The sequence below is a fragment of the Cricetulus griseus genome, chromosome 4, assembly GCF_003668045.3.
Source record: "Cricetulus griseus strain 17A/GY chromosome 4, alternate assembly CriGri-PICRH-1.0, whole genome shotgun sequence".
NCBI classification, from domain to species: Eukaryota; Metazoa; Chordata; class Mammalia; order Rodentia; family Cricetidae; genus Cricetulus; species Cricetulus griseus.
In genome coordinates this window covers 33927955-33944860 of record NC_048597.1, presented here as the reverse complement: position 1 = coordinate 33944860, position 16906 = coordinate 33927955, and the positions used below count along the sequence as shown (strand labels likewise).

Below are 16906 nucleotides of genomic sequence, written 5' to 3'. Positions count from 1 at the left end.
TTTGAAATATTTAGTTATCAAGAGATTGTTTTTTAAAAATTGAAACAATTCCAGGAATCACAGCCTAGTTTCAAATTTTAGAATTGTTTTAGGGTAGTTGTTTTTGCCTTTCTAAGGACAAAAGATACTTATATTTTAGTTGCTTATTTTCACAGTGAAGGTTTTTGTAGTCTTGTGGTTTTACTTTAGATGACATCCAGAAAAGATTCTCCGTATTTTATGGTATCTTTAGGAGGAAATTTTAGGGGTTCTTGATGTTTTGTTTTTCTGTTTGTGTAAAAGCCTGTTTTATTGTAATAATTCCATGGGTGTGTTACACACCACGTTTGCTTTCTTCTCAGCTCTCTTTTTTTTATATATTATTAATCAGCTATGCCTAGTTCTCATTCATGAATGAAAGCAGGGGTCAAAAATAAAGTTTAGTGTTGACTGGAAGAAAAACTTTATATGAGAAGTGTTTGTTCAGGGAGCAAGATTTATAGTATCAAAGTCAAAAGTAGACCAGTGTGCTGTACTACTGTGAATCAGATAACAAAACTTTGCCAGCAGAAGACATGTGTTGTGTCAAGTATTGTTAAAGGGGTTCGGACAGACAGTTGTTCCTTTGTGGAAGTTAAACTGCTTCTTGATAAATTGAATTTTCTCTATTTCATCCAGTTAATACACACATACTTGGCAACTACTACTTGCTACATACTACTAGGCTGTTAGAATCTTTAATCTGTTCTAATAAATTATATCAACAGTTCATTGTTAGATAATAAATAAACATGATAGAAACTGTTACAGCTCTTCATTTCCATAATAATTAAGTTAAAACCCAGAAGTGTAAATTTTATTGTTTTCTTTTATAAGTTCTATACTATTCTAAAAACTGATAATGAATAGCTTTTTTAAAGGAGAAAACCCCATTATTAAAAGGATGCATTTGACTTTCTATTAAAGAGGTTCACTGAATCCCACTGTTACTGAATGCTGAACATTACCTCGGAGCAATAGCTAAATCTTCTAAGAGCACATTTAGTTAATGACCTGGACACTCAGTTGGAAATCAACTGTGAGGAAGTTAAGAAGCAAACATGTCATGTTTCCAAACAATATACTATTACTAAAACTTTAATGCTCATAATTGAGAGGCTACCTTAAATGCCCTTCTCCAATAATGAGATTGATGACTACCTTATATGCCATCCTAGATCCTTCATCCATCCAGTAGCTGATGGAAGCAAGGCTGACACCCACAGCTAAACACTGGGCTGAACTCCTGGAATCCAGTTGCAGAGAGGGAGGAGTGCTGAGCAAAGGGATCAAGACCAGGCTGGAGAAACCCACAGAAACAGCTGACCTGAACAAAGGGAAGCTTATGGACCCCAGACTGACATCTGGAAAACAAGCATAGGACTGATCTAGACCCCCTGATCGTAGGTGTCAGTTAGGAGGCCTGGGCAATCTATGGGGCCTCTGGTAGTAGATCAGTATTTATCCCTAGTATATGAATGGACTTTGGGAACCCATTCCACATAGAGGTATGCTCTCTCGGCCTAGACACATGGGGGAGGGTCTAGGCCCTGCTCCAAATGATATGACAGACTTTGAAGATCCCCCAAGAAAGGCCTCACCCTCCCTGGGGAGCAGGAAGGGAATGGGATAGGGGGTTGCTGGGGGCAAGGGAGGAGGGGAGGGAGAGGAAACTGGGATTGATATGTAAAACAAGCTTGTTTCTAATTTAAATTTAAAAAAAGGAAAAAGTATCCAGACATCTAAGACTAACATACCTTTCTAATCTTCCATTAGAAAGAAGAAAGATAACTTTCTAATTATCGTTTCTCAAATAATGTACATATTGAGGATTTTATTAACCCCAGCCATCAACTATTAGAAAGTTCTTCAGACATAGTTAGTGGTCTAATATGTATATTCACTTAGAAATGGAATTTAATTGCAGAGTCTCAGTAGTTTTATGTGACTGAGGAAAGTTAGGATGTGAAAAGTGGGGGTGGTGATGTTGGAGAACTTGAAACTCTGATTATTTTCAACACTCTGGGGCCATAGTCTAGCATGTGGCCAACAGCAAGCACCCTAGAACATTAAGCAGTGATATAAGCAACTCTCAAATACAAACCCAAAGGGATTTGTCACACTGGATGCTGAACCAAGCCCACCAAAGCTTAGCAGGATATAAAATCCCGTGTGAGATGGTTAGGTATTTTTAATTCTCAACTTGACACGATATAGAAACAACCTGAGAAGAGTGACAGATCCAAAGAGTGACTATTTGGATCAGGTTGGCCTGTGGGAGGTTATCTTGATTGTGTTGATTGAAAGGCAATAACCTTTGTATTCTTGTGGATAGCACCATGCCCTTGGCTTGAATGGAGAACAGTATAAAGGAATAAAGTTAGCTTACAGTAGGCATGCATGCATTCATTTCTCTCTGCTCTTGAGTATAGCTGTGATATGACCAGCTGTTTTAAGTTATTGCTGCATTGGCTTCCCTGCTATGATGGACTGTAACCTGGAATTGTTAGCTAAAATAAAACCTTTCTATTCTTTAAAAACAAAACAAACAAACAAAAAAAACCCAAAAAATCTTTAATGCTCACTTGCGGAAGAACTTTCTGAAACAGAGTACTCCTGTTGCTATTAAAGCCATTTCTTTCCTACTCTTCAGTAAGCTATTAACACTTTGTTTCTTCCTTTTTTATTCTGAGAGAGATAAGATTTTGGAGGAGAAGTTAGACAGTCTGATTTGATCTCAGTGGAATGTAGAGTTAAATGTCATCAAATCTTGCCTTAGTGCCTTGTCCACAAGACGGCCAGTAGTCTGGGACATCATAGTATGCATTAATATTTTCTAGAAATCCTGCTGCTGCTCACAGAGTCTTTAGCAGCTTGGTATTTGTAAGTCATTCATATTTACTTTTCAATGTTTACTATAATACATCCTGATATTCTCTTAGTGGTAGGATTTATTACAGTACATATTTAACTACTGTATAATTGTATGTCCAAATGGAAAGTCCTTTGTACTTATAAATGATATTAAGTTTAATTTTGTTACATTGTTGATTTTGACCTAACTTGATTTGTGGGCTCCTTGCATGAGTAGATGTGCCCAGAACTGTGTCATCTGCTGTATACTTTGTGAAGGAAGTACTGGCTGTATAAAATATGTGATCTCATACATTGCTATAAGTCTGTAAAAGTCCTGATTACATGTAAGCTTAAGGTGGGAGAATAATTTACTTGTTTGTTTGTTTGTTTTAAGGTGATGGATGTGGACACACTGTGCTAGGCCCTGAGAGTGGAACCCTCACATCCATCAACTACCCACACACCTATCCTAACAGCACCGTGTGTGAATGGGAGATCCGAGTAAAGATGGGAGAAAGAATTCGCATCAAATTTGGTGACTTTGACATTGAAGATTCTGATTCTTGTCACTTTAATTACCTGAAAATCTATAATGGAATTGGAGTCAGCAGAACGGAAATAGGTAGGACATTGATGTATGTTATATATCATTCCCTTAAGTTTTAAAACTGAAACTTTTTTGATATTTAATATTGAATAACTGGTACATAAAATGGTGTGAGAAATTATAGGAAATGTAGAAATCTCAAATCTAATCTTCTTTTGGGAAGGGGAGATTCTCATGTGCTTAGTAGCACATTGCTACCTTAGTACAAGACAGATGAGGCTCCCATCTTATAAGATGAACACGGTTACCTTCCTGCAAGATGCCAGGTAGTTAGGTACCTTTCTGCAAGATGCATATACTACCTTCTTGCAGGGTGCGCGTGGCAGCCCTCATACAAGATGCACATAGTTGCCTTCATGTAAGATGCACTTGGCTACAGCTCCATGCAAAATGTGCATGGTTACCCTCTTGCAAGATATGCGTGGTTACCTTCATGCTACGGTCATGCAGGATGCCCCTGTGCTGCTTCTAAGAAGGTAGAAGTCAATTCTCTTATTTTTTTATGTTTTCCTTTGATCATTTTATTTATAGTCAGAGGGTACAGATAAAATTCATGCATACTTAGGAGGAAGTGTAGCATGCAGATCATGGGTTTAGAATTGAAACTGCTTTGGATTAAAGCCTCAGTCTGCTGTTAGCCAGCTATAATCTGTTGAGAGCACCTAACCTGTTTTCTCACACATGCGTGTGTATATGCAAAGTGCCTGGAATGGTGTGGCGTGCGTAGCAGAGAATGTAACAGTGACTGTATTTCCAGTGTGAGAGCAGTGGTTCTCAACTAAAGCTGTGTGAACAGAGTCACCTGGGAGACTTAAAAACAGACGGTGGACCTGCTTTCCATCCGAGACCAACAGATTGAAATTGATTGTGTGAGACGGAAGCCTCGGAGTTTTAAAAGCTCTCCAGGAAAATTGACTTTGCCGCCAAGATTTTAAGTTTGGCTTAGAGATCAGAACTGTTCTCTTAAGAAAGTTGAAAACTTTATAAAGGTTTTAGTGAACTGACTCAAAGTAAAGCACTCTCTTGACTTCTCTGAGTTTATTTGGAAGCATTTATTGGAACCAATACATACAGTAGTTTGCAGAATTATAATAGGAAGCTGGTGTCTTGTTCTTTGACTATCCAGCTTGTGGTCATCCACTGACCTCTCCATCTCCAGCCACGTCTTCATCGCAACCCATTTGCTGGCTACTGATTGGTAACCTCTGTGGTCACCCTGAAAAGTCTTGATTGACCTGGTAGCTTGAGTAGCTCCTGCATACCATCAGCATCTGACATTGGAAAGGTTGTCAGAACCTAGACCAGCTGTGAATGTAGTACTAGTGGAAGACATGTGTGGATAGTGCCTTCTGAGGACTCAGAGGAGTAGACAGTAGTACTCTGGGAACACATTAAACAGTAGTGAAAAGGGAATGGCAGCCTACCGCTTTATAGGCAATAGAAGAGATGGAAAATAAATTATACATACTCACTAAGGACTAAGTTAATGTGAAGGTTCTAGAGAAACAAATGGCTTTATCTGGTCCACATACAATAGCATTTAAAAAAGAAAAAGGAGGAGGAAAAGGAAATGGGAAGGAGAAGGAGGCTGAAAGAAATGTTTGGGTCATTGTTATTCTGATTGAAGATAACTAATTTTAAAAAGTTTTTTCAGTTAAATTTTGTTTACGTTTTTGTTTTTAATATGTTAATTGAAGTAGAATTTCATCACTTCTCTCTCTTTCCTCCCTCCAGCCCCTGTCATGTACCCCCCACTCTAGGAGATAACCTTTTTTATTTGTGTGTGTGTGTGTGTGTGTGTGTGTGTGTGTGTGTGTGTGTGTGTGTGTAACCTGTTGAGTCTGCACGTATATGATTTCAGTGCTGACTACTCTGAATTGGATAACCAATAAGGGTGCTCATCCCTGGGAGAGCTTAATTTTCCTCCTTTCAGCAGTCAGTGTAGCCTGAAATTCTTTGTCTGGGGTGAGACCCCACACACACAAAATCTCTCCCCTTCCACATTAAAATATCCATTGATATTTCCATTGCTCTGGCCTAGTTTGTGCAGCCATTTCTAGGAAAGACTGTTTCACCACATTCTTCCTGGTATTCTGGCTCTTAGAACCTATCTGCCCCATCCTCCACAGTGTTTCCTGAGCCATAGATGCAGGGGCTGTCAGGTAGATGGAACCAGTGGGGCTGAACTCCCCACAGCACAATCCCTTGATGTCCACATGCTGTCCAGCTGTGGGTTTTGTGATGATATCCATTTCCCATAAAGAGAGACTTCTTTGATAAGAGGTAGCTACACTTATCTGTGGTTGTAAGGATAGGGTCAGTTGTAATAGAATGGAGTCAGGAATCACACTGGTTTAGCAATATGGCAATGGTGCATTCTTTTCTAAGGACCATGATCTCACTCGCCTCAGGAAGCTGGCTAGCTTTCCAGTGCTAGGTATGATTTCCCTCCTGTCGAGTGGGCTGTACGTTCAATTAGACAGCTGTTGGCTGTCACAGACATGTGAGTGATACGTGTTGTACCTTTATGCATGTCTCACATGCGGTAACTGCCCTGGTTCATAGATGTTGCATCTGGGTGGGACCATCTCATTGCTTTGTTCCCTTGACCGCTTGCATAGTATTTTCTGAAAGCTGCATCATAGGAATGAGGTTTTCAGGTCAGATCAGCCTGAGTCATCTGAATCCTGGGTCCTAACATGGTATCTAAAAAGGTAGAGAAATTTGGGAGACATTGGTCATTCACTGATAATAGAGAATGATTGTTTTAGAGGTGAAACTGGTTTAAAAGTATTTCTTTGAGAAAAGGTGCTGGGGGTGAGGGGAAAGGTAAGCCAAACAAAAGGGTCAATTAGGAGCTAACATTCTAATATTTGTGTGTGTTTTTGGAAGTTTTCATGTTGACATTTTTTTTAAATAAAACAAGTCAATTCTGTATTTGAGAAATGAGTCGTGATCTTGTGACTAGGGAGGAATGTGGCATTGGAAACGTTGGAGGCACGGTTTAACACTGTTCTGTCTAACCAGTATTCCAGAAGCTCCTTGTAAGAGTCCTTCCCACCAGCGTGAACCTGCCCAGACTTTAGTCATCTATACCTTTTTAAAGGAGTGGATGGAATCATATCTGACCCTACAGGCATGTGATGGGTGTTTAATCAGCTATCTTTTATTTCCCATTCTTTTTTTTTTCTCCCCACCTCCACCTTTGCACAAGGTACAAAGCTTCAGGGAGATCAGAGGGCCAAGTAACGATGGCCCCTGCTGCACCTCAGTTTGAGGGCCCCACTGCCTCATAGCAGTGACATGCACCTATCCTCCGTTGCCACATGGTCTATAGTTAGTGGGAGGGATGGGTTTCCTGACCGATCACAAAGAAGTGATCACTTCAAAATAACATTCTGGTCAATGGATTACAGAAGAAAGAAGGACATAGGGGCTTCAAGGTTCCAATGATAGAGGTTCTGAGTCCTTTATCCTTTCTAGTCTTGTCTCACTGCCCCTTCAGAACAGAGGCAGGCCCAAATACATTTCTCTGTAACAAGCACCCATTTTGATACTGAAAATTAGGTTTGGGGTTTTATAAGTGTTAATTTTATTTTCCCTAAGAAGTAGTGGTCTGGTATAATCAGTTAAATGAAACAAATAAAAGTAGAGTTTCTAGAGGAATGATGTCTTAAATCGTAAACTCCTTAGGATGTGTTCAACTGACAAGGTATTGGTTTACTTTGCAGCTGGGCAGTTTGTCTTTTCTTTTATATGCTATTATCAGCATTATTTGATTTCTGAGTTGCTGAACTGTGAAGTTTTTGGAATAACTCACTGTAGTACTCTGAATAGAAACATTGATGGACATGTGGCGTGTTTAATGATAGAGTGTAAAGTGGCTTTCCAGATCTGAATTCTATCTCTGTAGACTATATATAGAATAAGAAAAAAAATTAAGCCTTGGCATATACTTCTTGATTTTTTTTAATCCTTAATGTAAGACATAGAATATCATAGATTTATCTTGTCTAGATCTTACAGTTTATTATTTTTTTAAGAAATCTTTTGTTTGGTCAATGTAGACTGTAATTAGAAACCAGTATCTTTTTTTAGTTCTGAAATGGTGGGCTGCCATACCCTCTAAACACAGACTTTGTGACTGATGTGTGGGTATGCATCAGTCTTCGAGTGCATGTATCTGTAAAGACTTGTATGTATACATTACGTCTTTTTTGTTTCTCTAACTGTATTTATTAAACATGTTGAGTTCATACTGATTTGTAATCTTTATCCAACACTTATTAGATGGTTCGTTCCATCCTTTTCTGTGTAAACTGTAACACACTTCTCTCTAGCTCTCCTTGTCCTTTTGTTCAGTGCTCAAACCAGAAAGTTAAGAATTACTGGAGCTTTACTTTGTTGGGAGTTTTTAGCTTTTTGACACTTTCAAATGACATTATCCTCAACAAAGTTCATATTCTAGAACTGCACAATGGATTTACAAAAGCAAAACTCTCATAATGTCTTAAGTAAGATCGTGGAGTGTGGGCTACAGGGTGGCATTACCTTCGAGAGACTGATTCTTAGGATTATTTGTCTGGAGTCTTCCCCTGAGGGAATGCTGTCTGCCCACTGTGTTTTAAAAATTTAAAAAAAAATAAAAAAAAAAAGGAAAAAGAAGAAGAAAGAAATCCCCTTCCCTCCTCTGTTCCAGACCTTCTGTGTGGTTATGTTATGCATTTGAGGTATGGCTTGTTTCATTTGTGTGTCTTCTTAAGGATTATTCAGAGTTTTGATATCACCCACAAAAGTTTATTTTTCTAGAAAAGCTTTGAGATTGCTTTCTTGATGAGCATGCTATGCATGCTTCCCTGTTGCTTAGCAACAGGTCTGGTTTTATATGTGATGTTCCTCTGCTTTTTAGACTAACTTGGTTGTCATGGAGACTTCTCACTATCTTTATAGAAGCTGTGAGCTTTAGAAGAGCCAGGACCTTCAAGCAACACCTTTTTGGGAGATTTTTATCAAGAAATTCAAACAGAATGTGAAGTTCACTTTTAGTCAGAAGTTTGTTAATTTTCCAGAAGACAACTCTTTCTTGTTTGATCTTTAGAGGCAGGGTCTAATAATGTAGCCCAGGTTAGCCTCAAGGTTGGACTGATTTTCCTGCCTCAGCCTCCTGAGTGCTGGATTACAGGCATGTGTCTCCAAACTGGCTTTCATAAAATAATTACATTTATTTGTGTGTGCACATAGGCTAGTGTTCGTGCATGCATGTGTGGGGGTGTGTGTGTGGGTGTGGGTGTGTATGTACAAGCATGTGCACAGAGGCCAGAGGAGGACTTACATGGATTTGTTTTCTTTTTCAACTATGTGAATGTGTAGGACCTAACTCAGGCCATCAGACTTGACAACAATACCTTTACCTGCTGGGCCATCTTGCCAGGCTCAGAAAATACCTCTTAAGTCACTGTTAGAGTGGAAGCTTCACAAGAGAGGGGCAACGTCTACTCCACAGAGTGTGATGGGGCAAATCAGTCTCATTTAGTGGACACTTTGATCCCTCTGGATGCTGTAACCTTTGCATCAGGACACTTTTGTCTGTCCTGTTGGTACATCTGCATGCCCCAGTCTGCTGCAGTTCCCAGAGAGAATATTTCAGGAGGCAATTATACTTAACAACCAAAGACTTGAAAGCCAGCTGCATTCCTTCACTGTGCTTTGGATAAGTGGGAAAAAAATTGAAATTTCGGAGTTTATGTTGGTTTGTTGGAGATAGTGCTGCTTTGTGTAGAGGATGTTGCACTGAGTATAGGTGGCTTGGATGGTACTCTTGCAGAGTCAGCACTGAAGCCCCTAACAGACAGAAGTGTAAGAATGATGTTTGTTACAGTGTTAGCAGTATCCACTAGGTAGACAACTTGGAAACTTATCTGTGGTGTGAGCAGGTTTAGATAACTAATAGCCATCCACTCTGAACTCAGCACACATTTCTGTACCTAGAAGAAGAGTTTAGGGGTCATCTGTTGCTAACATTTAGACTCCTAGACATCACCAGAGGCATCGGTGGTTGCACCCCTGTATCTCCCACCACTACAGCTAATTTGACTACTGTTGCTCTCTAGGCAGTCTGCATTATAATCTGGTTTGTGTCTCCATGATGGCTCCTGTGTGCACTGTTCTGTTTGTTAACTAGGTGAATGCTTTCTTTTGTGAAAAGTGTCAGTTTTCCTGTACTTTTTCTTTTGGTTAACCCCACCTCTTTTTTTTCCAGTATCTCAGTATGTTGCTGAGGCTGCTCAAGTGGCTAGGGCTGCAGACATGTGTCCCAGTGCCTGGCTTTCCTGGTTTTGTTTGTGTTCTTATTTTTTTGTAGGAGTTCTATAAATATAGCCCAGCTATGAGTTCCTTTCAGGCATGTACACTGCAAATATCTCCTCTCTTTCTTGGACTGTCATTTCACTCCCTTGCTGGTAAATTTTTAAATAAACAGGCAATAAAGTTAACTTTATTTTAATGTAATGCACTTTGGTTTTTTTATGACTAGTCCTTTTGTATTGTATTTAATAGATTTTTGGCCCATTTCTTGGTTATGAAGGGGTCTTCAAGGTTTCCTCTTAGAGCCGTCTATAGATATTTTCCTGTTTTTTTTTTTTTCCAGAGATGATTTCTTTGTATGAAGTGTAAGGTAGGATATCAGGGTATACTTTCACATGTAGCTTTTACTCATTGTAAATGTGCAGATATCAGGTCAATTCATTAAGAAAGTATAAGTGTACTTACTTGCCTAATATGAAAATGCTCAATCACTTCGTGATGGAAAAAATGATACTTTAAAAATAGTCATCACACCGGGCATTGGTGGCACACACCTTTAATCCCAGCACTTGGAAGACAGAGGCAGTCGGATCGCTGTGAGTTTGAGACCAGCCTGGTCTTCATGAGTAAGTTCCAGGACAGCCTCCAAAGCACAGAGGAAACCCTGTCTCAAAAAACAAAACAAACAAACAAAAAGAATTTGGGGAGGATACAATAGTCAGTCATTCTATGACAAAAAAAAAAAAAAAAAAAAAAAAAAGGTTCTGGACTGACTTCAGCACTAACTTGTAGTCAGTTTAGGCTCAAGTTATCTCCATGATCTCCAGTCTTCCATTGTTGGAGCAGGGGTTTGGAATAGTTCTCTAATGGTCTCTTACCTGGAAACAGTATCTAATTCTGTGATCTGTTCTTTCTGTGTATAAAAATAGTTCATTGGGTTATATCTGATAATTCCACTCAAGAAAACATTGTCGTTCTGTTTCTTTTATGAACCCTGTTAGGTATGTTTTACATACCACAAAATTAGCCTGTTTTTAAAATGTCTACTTTGTTTCAGTACATATGAAGCTGCACAGGTTTCATTAAAATCCAGGTCTAGAAATTTCTAACCTTTATCAGAAGTTCCCCGCGTGCCCATTGAGTGGGTTCAGTTTGAGGAAATTGTGAGGAATGTGCTGTGGTGTGGAGTCTAGGAGGTCCTGAAGGAGCCCTGTGAGAACACTGCTGACTAATCACTTATTTGTGTTATTACCCTGTCTGGGATGCCTGCTTCTAAAACTATTTCATTATTGTTTTGAGGCACCTATAGTGTGTTTTATAGAAATTGAATCTCTAAGTTCAGTGGAAATCTGTTTTTTTCTTTTGAATCATTTAAATAGTTATCACTTGCCATTTAGTTTTTCCTCCAGAATAATATGATTTTTCTAACCTAAGTTGTACTAATTTCTTTTCATCAATTTAGTAGCTGGCTTATTATATTATATTGTTATATTAACTTTATGAGAGTCACACCATATACATCCTTTTTTCTTCCTAGGCAAATACTGTGGTCTGGGTTTACAAATGAATCGGTCAATTGAATCTAAAGGCAGTGAAATCACAGTGCTGTTCATGAGTGGAACCCATGCTTCTGGACGAGGATTTTTGGCTTCGTACTCAGTTATAGATAAACAAGGTAATTTTCATTTTATTCTGTAGTTCCCACATTCTGTCCTTTCTAACAGCATGAAGGAAATTATACAAATACCTGTAATCTGACATTGGAGTCGAACAGGAGGATGGCACAGCTAACAATGCACCAGAGACAAGACAGATGCGGGTTCACATTCTGAACATGGACTGCGTTAACTTCTGTCCATGTGCTTTCTTTGCCTTGGTAGAGGAAATACTAATGGTTCACTGTTGTGATATGGGAACACAAACTCTCATAATTTAAAAGAAATTTGTGAAACATTGAAGTAAAGTGTATCAATTTAAAATTTATTATCTGCAAGTTACAATGTTACAATTCTATATTAAAGGCCACATTGTTTACAAAGATGTGGCTTTCATACTGCCAAGAGTTCCTGAGAAGTGCTGAGGCAGAATGTAATAAAGTTTTCCTCTGGTTGTTAATGTTTAGGATCTAAAGGGGGCATGGGGTTAAAAGCAAGGGTAGAATTAAGTAGAATAGGATCCAAAATTTAGTTGACTCTAACAGGAAATGCAATACCTATATGAAATCTGTCATGTGCTTTTACCACTGTGACTTGTATTTCCTCTCTACTAAAGTCACTGTGAAGAGGACATCTCAGAAGTGGTGTTCTTGGGAGGATTATGGAAACAGTCATTTGCATTTAGATGGTTATTCTTATGTTCAATAGGAAATATTATAAGTTGACCATTTAAATGTAAAACTCTTTTGCTTCAAGCTGTTTAGGTGAAAAAAAAAATCAAGACCCTCCTAGGTGTGAGACTGTTGAGCTCTGGGAACCACTGAGGGTAAAGCAAGCTCTCCCTCTTCTGCTGGAGTAACTTGTGAAATGAACACTGTTTCCCTCAAAGCCTCCTCAGAACTTGCACATGGAGAAAAGAGCTGTGCCTACTTGGAAGGAAGTCTACTTTCTCTTGGTTTATAAACCATGAACAAGATGTGAAGCTAAAAAAAAAAAAAAAAAAAAATGTGAAGCTAACAAGCTCAGAGACAATGAGAAAGGTTTAACTCATTTGAATGAAATAATGTGGGGAAAAGAATTAGAAGTGTAAAGTTAAAGTTAAATGAACAGATAATGTTTTGACAGTAGGAAAATTAAGACGGAGTTATGGCATGGGAAAGGCACTAGGTGTTATCATTTCCAACATTTCCGGGGTCCCACAGCTGCAAGCATGGCATTCAGGCAAATGCTTAAGTCATCCCAGGTGTTAGCATTTCAGGGGTTGGCTGCACATGTGACGTCAGTATTCAAGTAAAATGCCTAGTCACTCCAGGGCCTTATGTAACATGCTCTTGCGTGGTGTGGCTACATAAGACCCTGTACGAATGGGGGTGAGCAACCTTTAAAAGTAGACTCTCTCTCCACACATGTCTTCCAGACAGGCTTGTGCACACCCCGCTCTCCCTTTCCCACTCTATACTAATAAAACGCTTAAGAGTCTTGTTGTATATTTTGTGGTCTGTTCAGGGAGCCCTCAGTTAAAACTGGTGTCTCGTTGGGCGTGGGCACACACACTCTAACCCAGCACTCTGGAAACTGAAGCAGGACAGGAGGCTCACAGATTCCGAGGCCAGCCCGACCCTCTTTCCAAAACCAAAAAGAAAAAGAAAAATAAAGCTGCTTCTGCCATGTGCTAGCCGGATCATCTCTGGCATGTCACTCCTCCTCCCTGAGTTCTGTCTGTGGGGGCGTCCACAGGAGGCACACACACGGTGTCACCGCTACCCTAAATTGTGAAAACACATTTGCATTTCCCCCACTGCATAACGGCTGATGTAGAGAACACAGAGACGAAAGAGTTTTCTCACTCCTTTCAGCACATGCTGTGGGCACCTCAGGTTGACAGGTAAGAAGCGAAGAAGTTTAAATTCCCATTTTGATTCTTATTTTTCCAGTTTTCTCTTCACTACCTATTAAGTGTATGGGTCCTGGAGATAAATGTCTGCGTTTTTATTATAAAAGGTGATGTTTTACTTTAGGTATTCAAATCCTGGGTTGTATTGTTTCTCCCTTAGTGGCTTGATGTCCTTACATTAAAGTTCATTAAAGAATTGATAGTTATATCAAGTAAAAGTCTCAGATGGTCTCAATGATCTCGCAGAGTCAGCACATTGTGGACTTACAAATGTATTTCAAATCAGAGATAGGCTCCTTAGGAACTTCTTGATACTAACACATCCCAAAATAACAGTCTTGAGTAACCCCATTTCCCAACTGACTTCTAAAGTCATGGTTTTTTTTGCCATACCCTGTCCCATTCATCAAACATTTGTTTAATTTGACTGAATTTAGTTGGCTAAGACACATCCTAGGAAACACTGGTTGAATTTCTTACTGCTTCTTGGGTGGCCTCTCAGTCACAATTTCTTTCTAGTAAATCATGTATTCAGAGGCTGTTCATCTTTGGTTGAGATCTGTGTTTCTGTCAGGAAATTTAGCTGCCACTATGAACTCCTTAAATATCTGGAATGATTGTTGCTACATGTCCCTAGCTTAGGGGTCTAGTTGAAATTTAGAGTAATAGGGATTAAAATGTGTGAACACTCTTGCTTCAGCAGCTATTTCATTTCATATAAACTCCCCCAAAAGACTTGCTAATGTTATATATTACATATATTGTATGTTATATATTGTGTTATAGAGTCACATTTTTGTATAAGATAGAGTTATTATTTTGTATCAGAGCCCATGCAAAGTTCTGTTCCCTTTCCATTTTCTGTTCTAGATTGATGGAATGATCTGACTAGGTTTGTATTAGTTACTCTTCCTTGCTCTCTGAAAGGTAGACGAAATAGAAATAAGATAGTTGTAGCGAGACCAGTGAGGAGGCTGCTAGAAGAGTTCAGACAAAAGATGATTAAATTAGGAGGTCATATGATACAAATACTAGAGTAATGTGAAGACATTACAGTCAGACTCACCTTCTACAAGGACACATTTCAAAGAATTAGGATTCATTTTCCTTGTGGTTTAAGTTGGAATGAGAGGCTTTCCTCATACTGGGACCTTTTCCTAACATCCACTTCCACTTTGGTTTCTTGTTTTTAAAACATCATGGAGTATTATCCCCTCCCATGTTATTTTTAATTATCAGGGAGCCATAATTACCTTTTTCTCCATTTGTTTTTTTTTAGGGGAAAAAAAGGAATTATATCCACTATGAAAACAAAACAAAACAAAACAAAAACAAAACAAAAAAAAAAACAGGTTCCCATTTCCCCTTTCAGTGGCAGGCACAGAAGTGCGTCAAGATGGGGGCACAGCAAGCCTGAGAGAGTAGTATTAGTTACTTTCTGTTGCTGTGATAAAATACCATGGCTAAAGCAACCTAGAGAAGAAAGGCTTTATAAGGGTGTATGTTTCCAGAAGGACAAGGGAAAGAGTCCATGATGGCAGAGCAGAGATAGGGCAGATGGAGCTGCAAGCTGAGAGCTACCTCCCTAAGGGAGAAAGGGGTCTATTTTAGCTCACAGTCCCAGGTGGCTGCAAGCATAAAGCAGAGAGATCCCAGTCAAAATAGCATCTTTAAACCCTAGAAGCCTGCCTCCCGTGACATACCTTCCCCAAGGCCACAGCTCTCAAACCTCTATAAACAGCATCTCCAAATGGAGACCAAGTATTCAAATGCCCAAGACTATGGGGACATCTCATTTAAACCACTCTGGCCTTGCTACTATAACTGGCATAATCACATCAGATCCTAGCTGGACTTTCTGAAAACTTAGAGATATGTGTGAGTCCTTGAGATATCCTGAACAAATGCTCATGAAGGTAGTCTATACAGAAAAACTCCTGAGTTACTGCTGCTTTTTGTGAGAGTGAGAGAGAGAGAGAGAGAGAGAGAGAGAGAGAGAGAGAGAGAGAGAGTTCATGGCTCAGTAACTCAGGACTTTCAATCAACCTCGATAATAAGTACTATGTTCATAAATAAATTTTAATTTAAAAACACCATTTCGTGCTGTAGAGATGGCTCAGCAGTTAAGAATACTTGTCACTGTTTCAGAGATTCCCCAGGTTGATTCTCAACACAGTGGTTCATAAACATTTCTAACTCCAGTCCCAGGTGATCCAACACTCTTCTGAGATCTGAGGACGACAGGCATGCATGTGATTGATAATGTGCATGAAAATGATAATGCAGGAAAACCACTCCTACACATAAAATTCAATTACAAGCAGCATTTAATTGGACTTGAAAAATAAAATGAATTTTATAGACGTGTGATCTAAATTTCTGCTTTTGAATCTCCTCAACCCTGGCCAGTTTCTACAAGGGTTCTCAACAGTGGATTTTAGACATCTTTGCTATAATATAGCAATGAGTTTACATAGCCATTCAAAGTCTCAAATCTTTCAAAATAGTAATGTGTTCCATAACTGGTATGTAGGTGGGTACATACAGCCAGGATTGGAAAATGATAATGCAGGCACATTTTAGAAAACATAGAATCAAAACTTCAAAGATAATACTACTTTGTTTTTGGTCTTACCAACCCAGAATTTTGGAGCGGACAGCCGAAATTTGCCTTTATTTGTCTGGAGGAAAGCAGTAAAGAGTAAATTGCTGTGACACGGAATGATCCGGGGAGGATATGCGTTTTCTTTCTAGTGTGAGCTCCCAAACACATGTTATTTGTTGCCTCCACCGTAGAATCTGCTGACAGTGTACCTGAGACTTCTGAGCAGCTGGACCTGAAAACCCCCCATCTGAGGGTCACTGGTGTAGTATGCTAAAGGATTTTTAGACTCAACACCAATCTCATGGAATTTTTCTGATCGTTACTTTCTGCAACTACATATTTTTGTGAATATTTCCATTTCTTCTATCTTACATCAAAATATGTAAACCTGCGACACATAGAGCAAAATAGATTTTTTTTTCCTAATAGAGTGTGAGTTTCTGTTGCTGATTAGTTTTTTCTTCTATGTGGCATGTTTTTGGTTTTGAATCTAGGGTGTGAATTTTTCAGATCATTTGCTGCCTTGACTGTAGTGACAATACAGAATCTGTTTTGTGTGAGGTTCGGCTATTAGCCCCATTTCTATTTGTAATTTCCAGGTTGTGTTTTTAGTTTTTTGTGGTTGTTGTATCTGACACACTTTTGAAAACTTTGAGTCTATTGACTGACTCTTGGTGAAGTTTCTGTTTGTGTTCCTATCTTCAGATGTGCCCTTGTTTACAAGTAAATGAAAGCAAACACACACAGTCATTTTACTATATAAATAGCATACTGAAAAACAACTGTATTTTTGGTATTATTTAGACAACAAGCATATTGTTGAGAAGTTTCACAAATTTTGCAGAGAGAGAATTTAAAACAGAATTAATCTGTTGAAATGGTTGAGCAGAAAAGGCGGTTCAGCCTGGGGAATGACGTTTATGCCAAGCAGACAGAAACTACCTGAAGTGTACCATCATGTCTACAGT

At 39.0% G+C, this 16906-nt stretch overlaps 1 protein-coding gene across 4 annotated transcripts in view; it reads left to right on the top strand.

Moving 5' to 3' along the window:
* Positions 1 to 16906, top strand: part of Dcbld2 (discoidin, CUB and LCCL domain containing 2) — a 65971-nt gene that overhangs the window by 18344 nt on the left and 30721 nt on the right. For 2 of the 4 annotated variants that reach the window (XM_027412455.2, XM_027412456.2), the window contains exons 2-3: positions 3269 to 3496; positions 11322 to 11459. In XM_027412455.2, coding sequence (XP_027268256.1) covers positions 3269 to 3496; positions 11322 to 11459 — 366 coding nt within the window. Of the gene's footprint in view, positions 1 to 1369; positions 1422 to 3268; positions 3497 to 11321; positions 11460 to 16906 lie in introns of those variants that run through there. The other 2 variants (XM_027412457.2, XM_035444447.1) reach the window with 2 other exon arrangements.